The sequence below is a fragment of the Felis catus genome, chromosome B2 (assembly GCF_018350175.1).
Source record: "Felis catus isolate Fca126 chromosome B2, F.catus_Fca126_mat1.0, whole genome shotgun sequence".
In the NCBI taxonomy this organism is placed as follows: domain Eukaryota; kingdom Metazoa; phylum Chordata; class Mammalia; order Carnivora; family Felidae; genus Felis; species Felis catus.
Genome location: NC_058372.1, coordinates 150,034,102 through 150,047,524, shown reverse-complemented (window position 1 = coordinate 150,047,524; position 13,423 = coordinate 150,034,102). Strand labels below are relative to the sequence as shown.

General features: G+C 53.3%; 1 protein-coding gene across 6 annotated transcripts in view; it reads right to left on the bottom strand.

Annotated features, from left to right (window-relative positions):
* Positions 1-12,207, bottom strand: part of KIF25 (kinesin family member 25) — a 46,925-nt gene extending 34,718 nt beyond the window's left edge. For 3 of the 6 annotated variants that reach the window (XM_045058372.1, XM_045058374.1, XM_045058371.1), the window contains exons 1-2: positions 12,063-12,207; positions 2,591-2,656 (exon numbers count right to left, since the gene is read on the bottom strand). In XM_045058372.1, coding sequence (XP_044914307.1) covers positions 2,591-2,656; positions 12,063-12,137 — 141 coding nt within the window. In that variant the 5' untranslated portion in view covers positions 12,138-12,207. The remainder of the gene's footprint in view (positions 1-2,590; positions 2,657-12,062) is intronic. The other 3 variants (XM_023254595.2, XM_045058373.1, XM_045058370.1) reach the window with 3 other exon arrangements.
* Between the last annotated feature and the right edge of the window lie 1,216 nt (positions 12,208-13,423).

Here is a 13,423-nt window from a genome sequence, read left to right as displayed (position 1 = left end):
ATTCCATCCCATCCTTTCGTGAATGCCGGAGATGCGGTCTGTGTGTACCTCTGGGGAGGGACCTCTGCGCGTCGTCGTGGGTCCGTGCCGTCACAGCGCCACTCTGGGCCTGCACTGTGTGTTGTCGAAGCCGGCGTTTTCCCCCGACTCCAAACTGCGAGCATGAGTATGTTCTTTCTGCCCAAGCTTTAGGCTGGGACGCTCGTGACCCTGCACCAAGCACTCCTGTCTCCTTCCCCAGGAGCAGCACGGACGCCCTAGCGACGTGTGCGACGGGGAGCGGGCCACGGAGGTGGCGGCTGGGAAGGGCCACTACTTAGGCTGGAAAGTCCGTTACTTGTGGACGGGAAACATTCAGAAGTGTGAACAAGTGAGGCAGAGAATCTGCAAAGCAGGGAAGCTCAGGGAGCCCGTCCGTCAGTGTCAGCGGGATTATGAAGACGTCGCAGAACAGGTCCCTGCGGCGGATGCTGCATTACATGCGGCAGGTGCCGGGCACACGTGGGCAGACACGTGTCTCCCAACTGCAGACAGCTGGGAGGGCAGGGGCTCTGGGGGCTACCTGCTTCCATCCCTTGAAACCGAAGCAAAGTAAAGGCCCTAGACGCAGAAGGCTCAGATCCTCCGGAAGAAACGTGAGGCACAGTCAATACCGAAGCCTGTGTTCTAAAGTCCCTGGCACTGACGGTGAGCACCACAGTGATCCAGAGGAGCATGACGTAGAGTCACTGAGCGCTTGGTACTGGGAGGCGGGCTGACCGGCTTCCGGGGCTGGTCTGGTTTTGGAGAAACAGGTGGAAGCCACGAGCCTCCAGGGAGATTGGGGGGTCACGTGGGAGAAGCACAAGCACCCGGCACGAGGGATGGGATCCGACTCACGTGGGGTGAGGGAGACGCCGAAAACAGGAGCCGTGAGCAGCCGCTGTCTGCGCAGGGACTTGGCAATCCAACAGAAGACGGCTCCCAGCAGGGTCCCGTGTGCACCTGACTCACCACACGGACCCACGCTGCCCGCTGTCATCCCAGTCACCCCGTCACCTGCAGGTGAGCCAGCGGGACGTGGGGGCCACAGAAATGAAGATCTTCTGTGTCGTCATCATCAAAAATGACCAAGAGGGACTGAAGCACACAAACGCCAAAAAAAGTCGTCAGGTTTATATAACTGACATTCTGTGCCCAACAATCGTAAATGTAAAAAAAAAAAAAAAAAAGTTAATTTCACCCAAACGGTGCTTGGAGAATCCCTTAGTGCTTTGCGGCGACCCTCGCCAACAAAAGCTGGTGAACCTCCGCGACCCCACCTGCTCCGTGCTCCGGCTTCGCGGCCTCCACTCGGGGCTGGAAGTTTCTCTAGAGCTCCAGCCGCCGCGGCCACAGGGGGCTCCTGCAGCAGAAGAGGGCACAGGTGTTGCCCGCGGATACTGGCCTCACCAGCCTTCTGCGGGCACGTCCCCGGACCCGGGGGGCCATGGTGGGACGCAGGGGAGACGTGGCTCCTCCGGGCGCAGGCTCAGACAGGCTGCTCGCTGCCGTGACTGTTCACGCGCACAGGCGTGGCTGGTGCGTGAACAAATAAATCAGTCCTTCATTCAAGAGGCAGCAGGAGCAGCCGTAAACGAAGGCACAATTTAGTGCGACTCATTTCTGTCCAGGGAAGCTTGACGGGGTTGTTCAAGGAGTGTCAAGAGCCTGGAGACCTGATTCTGCCTGAGCCTCCGGGGAGAATTCTGAAGGGGCCGGAATTCACAGATGAGGACCTCGCAAGTGCGTTAGTTTTCTAAACTTGCCTCTGTGACAGATCGCCGCCAACCGGGAGACTGAAGACAACAGAAACGCGTCCTCTCTCGGTCCCGGAGGCCAGAATCCCGGGGAGCACGGCCACGTTCCGGCAGAGGCTCTGGGGCGTGGTCCTCCCACCTCTCCTGCGGCCGCCCGGGGGGCCCTGGCTGTGTCACCCCAGTCCTCGCGGTCAGCGTCTGCAAACGTCCCCGCTCCTCCTCACGGGTCTCCTCCTCCTCCAAGGACGGGGATGGCACACGGGGCCCACCAGGGTCTCCCAAAGGCTGCAGCGGTGCACTGGGCGAGAACAGTGTGGACAGAGACCCCCGAACGCTCGCCACTGTTCTCCTTCCCTCCTAGGAGCAAACCAGCAGGAAAAGCGGGCAGAGGCATCTCTGAGGGACGGTTCTTCCTTTCAGTGCGGTACGCGGTCTGGGCTGAGTCACGCGGGCGTCTATCCCGGATGGCAGGGCCGGTCCAGGAGGCGGCAGGATGGGCGATGGGGTCAAGCGGCACCGCGGGCTTCGGGGCGCACGGTGTCACGGTGCTGGGCAGCCACTCTTTACTGAACACAACTGCACACGCAAACCGGGTGAAGTTACCTCCTGGAAGTCGCACCTCAGTGAAGCTGTTTGGAAAATCACACGCACCATGAACTTACTCCTCACTACACGCTCGAGAGCGTGGGGAGAGACGGGAGTGGAACCTCGTGTGGTCATGGGGGAGACAGTCCCACCGGCTCAGCCAACGGGAGGGAAGGCCCGGACGGCGGCCCTGAGCCCCTGGCACTGCGGACGCGGGCCTGTGTTACCTGCGCCAGCCTCAGGTGGAGAACTGCATTTTCTGTTTCCAGATCAACTATCCACTCTTCTTTGGCCTAAAACCGAGGACCGAAACAGGACATTATCAGTTTAAATGACACTCATCAGTAAGCACTTCCATCCTGAGAACACTCTGGGGAAGGAAGCCAGCGCCTGCCTCAGTGAAGCACTGTGGGGGGAGGTTGGCTGGAGTGGGGGCCCCGCACCCCGTGTCTACGACCCCCATTCCAAGTGTGGTCCCCAGAAGCCAGGGGCTTGCTGGGGGCACCGAATCCTGCATTAGGGCACAAACATCATACTTCAAACTGCTGAAAAGCACCCCCTAAATGCATCAGAATCTACATTTAACAAGAGCTCAGGTGACCTTTATGCACATTCAGATCTGGAAGGCAGCTCTGTAAGCTTTCTGCTCACCCAAATCGTCTTGTCTTTCAATTTTCTTTTTTTTCCCAGTAGGCTCCATGCCCAACGTGGGGCTTGAACTTGATCTCACTACCCTGAGATCAAGAGTCACACATTCTACCCGCTGAGCCAACCAGGCGCCCCTCTTTCCTTTTACTAATTCATTTATTTAAGAGATATCTGTTAGAAGTCTGTCACATGCCAGGCACATGTCGGGGTGCCATGGATACAGCAGTGAACCCATCGGGCGTGGGGCTCCCATCCTAGTGTGTAAGGGCCAGTGTGTGGCTGGGGGGTGGGCAGCAGCCCCGTCACAGCTAAAACAGCGATGGGGGTTCAGAGAGGGGGAGGAGGGCCAGCGAGGAAACCCAGGGCCAAGGGGAAAGTCTGAGCAAAGGCCCTCAGGCGGGAATGAGTTTGGTAAGTTAAGGGGCAGAGGGACGGGGAGGGGAGGATGAGGGGGGCAGGGAGGGCGTGGTCTGGGAGGAGGGATGGCAGGGAAGAGACTGGGTTTTGCCTGCAGGGTTTCAGGCAGAGAAGTTTAAATACTAGCTGTTTACACTGAATGCTGGGAAAGCCAGCAGCTGGAGGCCTTGGTGGTCAGGAAAGCAAGGGGTCCGGGAAGGCTGCTCATGTGCCACGGTCCCTTCTGTGGGGGGTCCCTCCCCATGCCCCGTGACTCACAGCCCACAGAGAACTGTGACCAGTGTAGGTCAAGCTCTTTGTGACGGGTTATGAAACCGGAAACCTGGGCGCCGTCTAGACCTTCTGTTACCACGCTCAGTTGATTTTACCTCTTGAAGAAAACCTATGGAGTGTTTCCACGAAAGTCACTCGATTCTAAGATGCCACCCCGACTAGCTTTATGGAGACGTAATTCCCTTAAACGCGAGCAACCCGCCTGACACGCACAAGTCCGCGGCGTTTAGCGCACTCACATTGTGCCACGTCGCCAAAATTACGTCACAGTATATCCACTACCCCCAAAGAAACCCCATCCCCCCCCATGTACCCCAATCCAGCTCTAGGAAAGCATGAATCTACTTTATGTCTCTACAGATTTGCCAACTCTGGACATTTTGTATCAACGGAATCATATGATATGCAGTCCCTCGTGACCGGCTTCTTTCCCTGGTCATCACGCTCTCAAGGCTGAACCATGTTGCGGCATCAGAATTTCATTTTTTTATTGCCTGACAATATTAGATCGTGAAGCTAGACCACATTTATTTACCCATTCATCACTTGAAGGACATTTGGGTTGTTTCCACTTTCTGGCTGTTAGAAATAGTGCTGCTGTGACATTCCTAAACGAGTGTTTTGTGCGGACACGTGGTTCCCCTTCACGGTTCCCCTTCACTTGAGCACATGCCTGGGACCGGAACCAGTTAGCGTGTTGAGGAACTTCCAGACTGTCTTCCCTGCACAGTCCCACCAGCCGTGTATGAGAATTCCATTTTCCACACCCTCGAGATACTTCCATCTGTCTCTTTGATTACAGCCACCGGGGCGTATCATTGCCACTTGATCTGCATTGCCCTGATCACCAATGATGTTGACTATCGTTTTCAGGGTTCAAGTCTTGCAATTCTTGGGTTAAATTTCTTCCAAAGCATTTTATCATCTTTGACTATCTTGTAAGTGGAACTGTTTTCTTTTTTTTTTTCTTTTTTTTTTCTTCAACGTTTATTTATTTTTTTGGGACAGAGAGAGACAGAGCATGAACAGGGGAGGGGCAGAGAGAGAGGGAGACACAGAATCAGAAACAGGCTCCAGGCTCTGAGCCATCAGCCCAGAGCCCGACGCGGGTCTCGAACTCACGGACTGCGAGATCGTGACCTGGCTGAAGTCGGACGCCCAACCGACTGCGCCACCCAGGCGCCCCTGAATGGTTTTCTTAATTTCATTTTTGTCTTTTCATTGCTATGAAATAGAAACACAACAGACTTTTGCATATGGATCTCATATCCTCCAATCTTGCTGAAATCACTCACTAGTGCCAGGAGCGTTGTTTTTTTGGTGGATTCCTTAGGATTTTGCATATATGAGATCATGTCATCTTCAGACAGAAACAGTCTTATTTCCTCCTTTCTGGTACAGACCCCTTTTCCTTTCGTTGTCTTGCCTGAATACCCTGACTAGCACCTCCGGGGAGACGGTGAACAGATGTGAAAGGACACGTTTGTCTTGCTCCTCTCATGTTAAGTGTGTCAGCAGGGGGGTTTCAGGGACATCCTTTATCAGGTTGAGGAGCCAGCTGAGTGTTTTTATCACGAAGTGAAGTAATATTTTGTCAAAAGCGTGTTTTTGGACCTATCGAAATGATCGTGGGGTTTGTCCTTCATTCTGTTGATTCGATCTGTGACGTTAACTGACCTTGGAACACTAGGCCATTCCTGGGATGATTCCCACTTGGTCAGGGTGTATGTCCTTTTCATATACCACCAGATTCAGTTTGCCAGTATTTTTTGAAGAGGTTTACATCTGCATCCATAAGAGACGTTGCTCTGCAGTTTTCTTGTGACATCTGCATGGGTTTTGACATCAGGTAAGTATTGGCGCCATGGAAATGTTCCCTCCTTTCTATTTTTCCAAAGAGTTCATGGATGACTGGTGTTCATTTCTCTTCACACGTTTGGTACAATTCACCAGGAAAACCATCTGGGCCCGGGGTTTACTTTGTGAGATTTCGGATTCCTAATTTAACCTCAGCATGCATTACAGTTGTGCTCACGTCCTCTAGTTCTTGAATCGGTTTCGGTGATCTGTGACTCTGGGAATTTGACCAACTCACCCTGGTTAAATCAGCAGTGCTGTCCACAGGATGTTCCTGACTTCCTTTTTATTTTTGTGAAGTCGGTAGCAATGTCTTGTTCTTAATTCTTGGTTTTGTTAATTTGAGTCTTCTTTTCAGTCAAACTAAGGGTTTGTTAATTTTGTTCATCTTTGCAAACAGCCAGCTTCTGGTTCTGTTGACTTTCCCTATAGTTTGCCATGCTCTATTTCAGTTGTTTCTGCTCTGGTCTTTATTGTGGCTTTCTTCTGCTGGTGCTCGGTGTTGCTTCCTCTGCTTTATCCCGTGTCCTGAGGTGTTGTTTAGGTAATTGATTGAAGAGCTAGCTTCTTTTTTAGTGTAGGTGTTTGTGTCCACGACTATTCCTCAAAGTGCTGCCTTGGCTGCATCCCACAAACTTTGCTGGGTGGTACCCTCATCTTCATTCCTCTCAAAATGTTCCCTGACCTCATTTGTGATTTCTTCTTTGATCTACTATAATTTAAAAGTATCTTATTCAATTTTCCCATACTTATGAATTTCCTAAATTTACTTTTGTTATTAATTTCTAACTTCCCTCTATCGTAACCGGAAAACATACCGTCTATGATCTTTATCCTTTTATGTGTACTCAGGCTTCCTCTGTGGCCCAGTACATTGTCTAACCCAGAGGGCCTGTGCCACATGCACTTGAGAAGGTCATGTGTCCTCCTGCTGTGTGGGCAGGGTGTTCTGTGGACGTCCGCCTGATTGACTTGGTTCAGTAGTGTCGTTCAAGTTGTCTGTCTCCTGGCTGGTCCCCTGTCCTGTTTGTTCATTACTGAAAGGGGAGGGTTGACGTCTGCAGCCATTATTTTTGAATTGATGATTTGTGTCCTCAATTCTGTCAATTTTAGGGCCATGTTGTTAGGTGCACGTATACTTTTCCCATCTTTCTGATGGAGTTACACTTCTGTCATTATCAAATGTTCCTCTTTATTCGTAGTGACATTTATGTCATCTAAAAGTCTATTTTGTCTAATATTAGTACACTCAGTCTTCTTGTAGCTAATGGTGGCATAATGTATCTTTTTCCATCCTTTTGCTTACAAGCTATTTGTATCTTTGAATATAAAGCATGTCCCCTGTAGACAGACAGCATGTAGTTTGAACTCGCTTCTTATCCAGCCAGACAGTGCCTGCCTTTTGACTGATGTCTTGTCCACTCACATTTAAGGCTGCTGATGTAGGTTTGCACCCAACACTTCACTTGTTCATTTTCTATGTGCCTCACGTTTTGACTGTTCCTCTTTTACTGACTTTTGTCATAACTGGATATTTTCTAGCATAAAATGTTAATTTCTTCAATGACATTTTCCATTAGTTTTTGAATAGTTTTCTTCGTGGTTTCTCAAAAGCTCACCCTATACTTTGAAACTGGAAGAGTCCGCCCCACAGGGACAGTCAGGGTCTGGCCAGGTGGGAGAGTGTACCTCACAGGGACAGTCAGGGCCTGGTGAGGTACAGAGACGCTCCTGCTATAGCTGAACTCCCCTGTTCCATCTGTTGGGTTGGTAGCATCACACGTCACATTCATACATGTGATAGTCCAGTGCTATCATTGCTGCTTTACATAATCTCATGCTCATTAAAGAATCTGAGAAGAGAAGGGACAGGAGACTTGCAGGGTTTGTTGTGCTGGCCTTGTTCACCATGACGAACCACCAGGTTCACCTGGTCCTGTGGATTCAAACTACCATCTGGTGTCATTGCCCTATTCTCGCAAAACTTTGTCCCCATCCACCTCCTTTGTGCCACTTTTGTCAAACATATTACGTTTCTACAAGTTACAGTTTCAATGACACAATTACATGTCTGTAGTTTTATACAATTACTTATTTTAAATCAGTGAAGAAAACAAGAAAAATACACCTTTATCCTTTTATAACTATGTGACTGTCTTTGCTGGCATTCTTTGTGGATCTGTGTTTCTGGGGCAGGGGCAGGGACTTGCTTTCAGCCTGAGGAACCTCCTTCAATGTCTCTTAATCAGGCAAGCCTTCTAGCAACGAATTTTGTCTGACTTTGTTTATCTGGGAAAACTTTTATTTTGCCTTCATTTCTGAAAGACAGTTTTGCTGGATATAATATTTTTAGTTGACAGGATTTGTCTTTCAGCCCTTTGAGTGCATCACCCCATAGCCCCTGCTGCTGCTGAGAGTCTGCTTGTGGATTGACTTGATGAGTCATTCTTCCCTCCCTGGTCTTCTCTTTCAGTGTTTTCACTACGATACATGTGGGTGTGGATCTCTTCATGGTTATCCTAATTGAAGTCCATGAAGCTGCTTCCACATATGCCAAATTTCAACACATTTGGGGAGTTTGAGCAATTATTTCTTTGAATATTTCTTGTGCTTTCTCGCTCTCCCCTCCTGGTGCCCCTGTGACGTGTGTATGTTGGTGTGCCTACACGCTTTGCACCAACAGATTCCAATCACTTTCCTTCCTTCTGTTTTTCCCTCTGTTCTTAGGATTGCATAATTTCTACCAAGCTAAAAGTTTGCTGATTCTTTTTTTTTCTTTTCTTTTTTGTCCATTCAAATCTACTCTTGAGTCCTCTGGGGAGTGTCCTCATTTCAGCTACTTTCAACTCCAGGATTACATTTTTTTTTTTTAAAGTATTTTCTATCCTTTTATTGACATTTTTTATCTGATGAGAAATCATCATATTTTCCCTCACCTCTATAATGTGGTTTCGTTTAGTCCCTTGAGCATATTTATATGTTCACACAATGACTGCCTTGTCATCTTATTAATGCCAACACCAGGCTTCCCAATGGCAGTTCTTGTTGTCTGTCCCCCCCTCCCCCCGCGGATGAGTCTCACTTCCCTGTTTCTTTCATGTCTTATAATTTCTTTTTGTTGAAAACCAGACATTTTAGGAAATATATGGTAGAAACTTTAGATAGTGACGCCTTTCCCCCACCTGAAGGTTGTTTTTGTTGCTGTTTGTGTGCTTTGTTGAGTGACTCAGCTCAGTTTCTCTAGGGAAGTCTGTTTCCCCCTCAGCGGGAAGCCTTGGTGTAGCTCCTAGGAGGACACAGCTTTGGACACGTACACGGCCGCGCGGCACCTGCACCGGAGACAGCAGTTTTGAAGCAGGTCTCCGTGTTAACCTCTCCCTGATCTCTCGATTGCTTTTCTTTTTTAAAAAAAAAAATTTTTTTTCAACGTTTATTTATTTTTGGAAGAGAGACAGAGCATGAACGGGGGAGGGGCAGAGAGAGAGGGAGACACAGAATCGGAAACAGGCTCCAGGCTCTGAGCCATCAGCCCTGAGCCTGACGCAGGGCTCGAACTCACGGACCGCGAGATCGTGACCTGGCTGAAGCCGGACGCTTAACCGACTGCGCCACCCAGGCGCCCCAACAGCGTAGTTTTTTTAAAAGACACATTTGATCAATTTGTTGGACTTTTCAAAAACGTTAAAAGCATATTTCATAGTATTACATTTTCTTTTTTTTTTTTTTTTAATTTAAAAAAAAATTTTTTTTTTCAACGTTTTTTATTTATTTTTGGGACAGAGGGAGACAGAGCATGAACGGGGGAGGGGCAGAGAGAGAGGGAGACACAGAATCGGAAACAGGCTCCAGGCTCTGAGCCATCAGCCCAGAGCCCGACGCGGGGCTCGAACTCACGGACCGCGAGATCGTGACCTGGCTGAAGTCGGACGCTTAACCGACTGCGCCACCCAGGCGCCCCCATAGTATTACATTTTCATCCAATCTTCCTGGTTCAGACATTTCGAAGAGGTCTGTACATAGAACCAAAGCACGTCAAAAGATGAATTTTCACTTTGCAGTGAAATGCAGCCATGGTGGGCCCAGACTTTACCCTTCAGTCTACAGTGGGCAGGCCTCGTGGTCCCCCGACCTGGGGGGGTGACTGAAGAATGTGGACAGGCCCATGCCCCGGAATTGTAGGCTATCAGTCGGGCCCCTTTTATCTCATTTTTTTATTTCTTTTTTTTTTTTTAATGTTTTTATTTATTTTTGAGACAGAGAGAGGCAGAGCATGAGCAGGGGAGGGGCGGAGAGAGAGGGAGACACAGAATCAGAAACAGGCTCCAGGCTCTGAGCCATCAGCCCTGAGCCTGACGCAGGGCTCGAACTCACGGACCGTGAGATCGTGACCTGGCTGAAGTCAGACGCTTAACCGACTGCGCCACCCAGGCGCCCCTCTCGATTGCTTTTCAACAATGGCCTGGGGCGTGACTTTCTCCACTGTCTGCTCCAATTAAACTGGGGCAGGGATACTTTGGGAAGCCTCAGACTCTTCTTAGACTGGTGTGAACTAGGCGGCCTGTCAGCTTGCTGCTTGTTATGGGCTGTATTCCCCTCGAATTCACGTGTCGGACTCCCAAGCCCAGGGCCTCAGAGTGTGACTGTATCTGGAGACAGAGCCCGTGAAGAGGCGAGTGAGTTGAAATGAGGCCGTTGGCGTGGGCTCTAATCCAGTGTGACTGGGCGCCCAGAGAGGGCCCAGAGAGGGCCTGCAGGGGTACCCATGCACAGAGGAAAGACCAAGTGATCACACCACAGAAGGCAGCCACACACAAGCCAAGGGGAGAGGCCTTAGGAGAAACCAGCACCAACACCTTGCTCTTGGACTCCCGGCCTCCAGAACCGTGGGGAGTCGACTGCTGTGGTTTGAACCACCTGGCGTGTGGTACTTTGTTATGGCGCCCAAGCCAACTGGTAAGTGCTCTTAACGAAGAAGATTCTTGCTTCTGAACCTCACCAGAGCGGTTCAGATGAAGTCAGTTCCTGTGGGAAGAGCTTCAGAGCCCTCTCTCATGGGCCGCCTCTCGCCCTGAGCGAAATCTCCAGAGATGAACATCAGCCCTCTGGGCACCGGGAGGCCTGTGGCCTCTGGGCTCCTGGCTTGCTCCCTCGCCATGAAACCTTTGTGCTGATGGAGCTGGGGAAGAGTGACCGGAGCCCCAGTGCCCCGGCCTCTGTTCTGGAGTAAGGCCTCCATGAAAGGAGTGGAAGCTCCGCGGGAGGAGGGAGGCCCCCAGCCTCTGCCGCAGTCAGCCAGGAACTTAGCTTCCTCCACTGTCCGGTGGCCCGTCCAAACTGGTGAGATATGGTGACCCGTCGTCGGAGGCCGAGGAGAGGGGAAGCCCGGTCTTCCTGGCCACACACGCCCAGAGTGGACCTTCTGCCGGGCTGAGCTTGGGCGGTGTGAGGCAAGGGGCCGCAGACTTTTTCTGTGCTTACAGAGGTTTTTAGCAGGTTTCTCGAATAAACGTTGCTTCCTTTGGTGGATGCTGTTTGGGCAACTTCGGGGGGCGCTACGCCATTTTGCCGTGACCCTCACCTGTTGGCTTGTTTTTTCGGGAGTGGGTTCACAGAGGCCCTCATCCTGCCACCCAGAAGTCCTGCCTGCGACTTCGAACTCGGCCCTCACAACTTCACGCTTGCCCTTGTGGGGCCACTCGCTACAAGGGACGTTTTGAGTGACATTTTCAAAATATGGATCTAACTGCTTCCTCCCTCCCTTAAAATATCTTCGATAGCCCTTCGGGGCCCTCAAGATAAAGAACATCTCTAGTCCTGCTTCGTGCTGCAAGGGCGCCCCCCTCCCCCCTCAGCCCCAGCCAGCAGCCTCCCCGGGCTCTGCCCAACGCCAGCCCCGCGGCCACACGCCACTGCGAGGCTGTTCCTCTTTGGGGACAGTTCTGTCCTTGACCCTCAACGCACTGCCAGATGGCGGCCTCCCATCTCAGGAGAACCCCGCTCCACCTCCGCTCACGGGGAGACGGTCCTGGACCCCCACATCCGGCCAGGGTTGCATTACAAGCCCCTGTAGGACTGGGTGTGTCCTCTCCGCAGCGTCATCATGGGCCCACTTCGGTGGTTTACGTTTATTTTGTGACCTTTATCCCACCTATACTCCGAGAGCAGGGAACAGAAAGGTCAGGTGTGTGGTCGCTTAAGCACTGTAGCCCCGAATTCAGCACGGTACCTAGTAGCCCCTCGACAAGTCACGGAGAGGGGCCTCAGGGGAGGGTGGGGCGCGCGGGGGTCGGGGGCCGGGCTGGGGGACCAAGCGGGAGGGCAGACGAGGAAGGACCTCGCACCCTACACAGCAGAAGGTGGAAGATGGCGGGAGCCTCCGTCCCGGGCGGTCCTGGGGCGCCGCCACCCCAACTGTCCCTCGCTGGCCCCCGCCCCCAAGGCTCAGGGGCGGGAGGGGGTGGGGCTGCAGGCGGGGCCATAGCTGCGCTCCCGGCACCTGCTCACCTGCACCTGCCGCTGCAGCTGCTGGGCCCGCTGCTCCCAGAAGCGCCCCCAGCGTCCGCCCGTCGCCGCCGGCATCGCCAGGCCCAGGCCTCGGCCCACCTGCTGCGCGTGCGCGGGCGTTTGCGCGCCACCCCCCCCGTGGTTTCCATGGCGACGGGGTCACGGGACCTGGGGAGGGGCCAGGGAGGGGAGCGGCTACACTGTGAGACTATTTACTGGATACGGTGGGTGTTCCAGACCCCATGTAAATTACAGCCTCCCGCGGGTACACAGCCCTTCCCGCCGGTCCTGTAATTTTGCGTCCGCCCAACGAGTGTGGCTCCCTTCCCCACAGGAACGTCTGCGGAGAGAGGAGGGAGGGCCTGTGGAGCCCACTGGGAACAGGAGCCAGGGGACAGGCACAGGAAGAGGCCAGCGGGTGCCGCTCGGGGCCCCGAACCGCTGCAGGGAGGCGGGGGGAGGGGCGGCAGCACCGGAGCAGGGGGAGCACTCCGGGGTGAAGCCGCGGCGCAGGGGCGGGCGCACCACCTGTGCTTGGACAGGGAGGCTCCCCTCCCCTTCTCCTCCGCAGCCCTGCCGCGGCCCGCCCTCCTGGCCCTCCCGGCCCTCCCCTGCCCTGCTCCCCGCGTGCACTGCTCCAGCCCTTCCAGCCCTCCCTGGCACTGCTCGGCAGGTGCACTGCTCCCGCCCTGCCCTGGGGCCCACCCTCCTCCCCTCCTCTCCTCCTCCCCTCCTCCCCTCCTCCCCTCCTCCCCTCCTCCCCTCTCCTCCTCCCCTCCTCCCCTCCTCCCCTCCTCTGCACTGCTCCCGCCCCGCCCCGCGCCTTGGGAGGGTGGCAGAGGACGGCTGCATGGCGGGTCCAGTGGTCCCAGGCACAGTTGGTCTGACCCTGCTTCTTGAAATACTAACTTGGTTCTCGGGCACTGGCCTCTTGTCCTCGGTCCAAGGGCACTTCTTCTCGTCTTCTGTGCCAGTCTCGTCTCACAGCATTGAATGCCATCTGTACCCTGATGATGCCCCCATCCTGTGTCCAGCTTGCCCCCCTCCCTCGAGTTCCCGACCTGTATGTAGGCCACACTGCCTGCAGGCGCCCCTCGGGGGCGTCCCCACAATCCCCAACCCCTCCAGGCTCTGCCCGACTTCTGGTGCCCCTGCACTCCTCCCCCACTGGGACCCACACCTTGCCATCCACTCCTCCCGTCACCCCACATGCCACCACAGACAAGTCCTTCTGGGCTCACCATAGTGACGGCACCAGCCCCTTGGCCGGTCACCTACACAGTAGGTGACACGTCAGTCGGACGTTCCCTCCCCTCCGCTTCTCCATTAGGTAAAAACCAGGCGCTCAGGACGGCATCCGC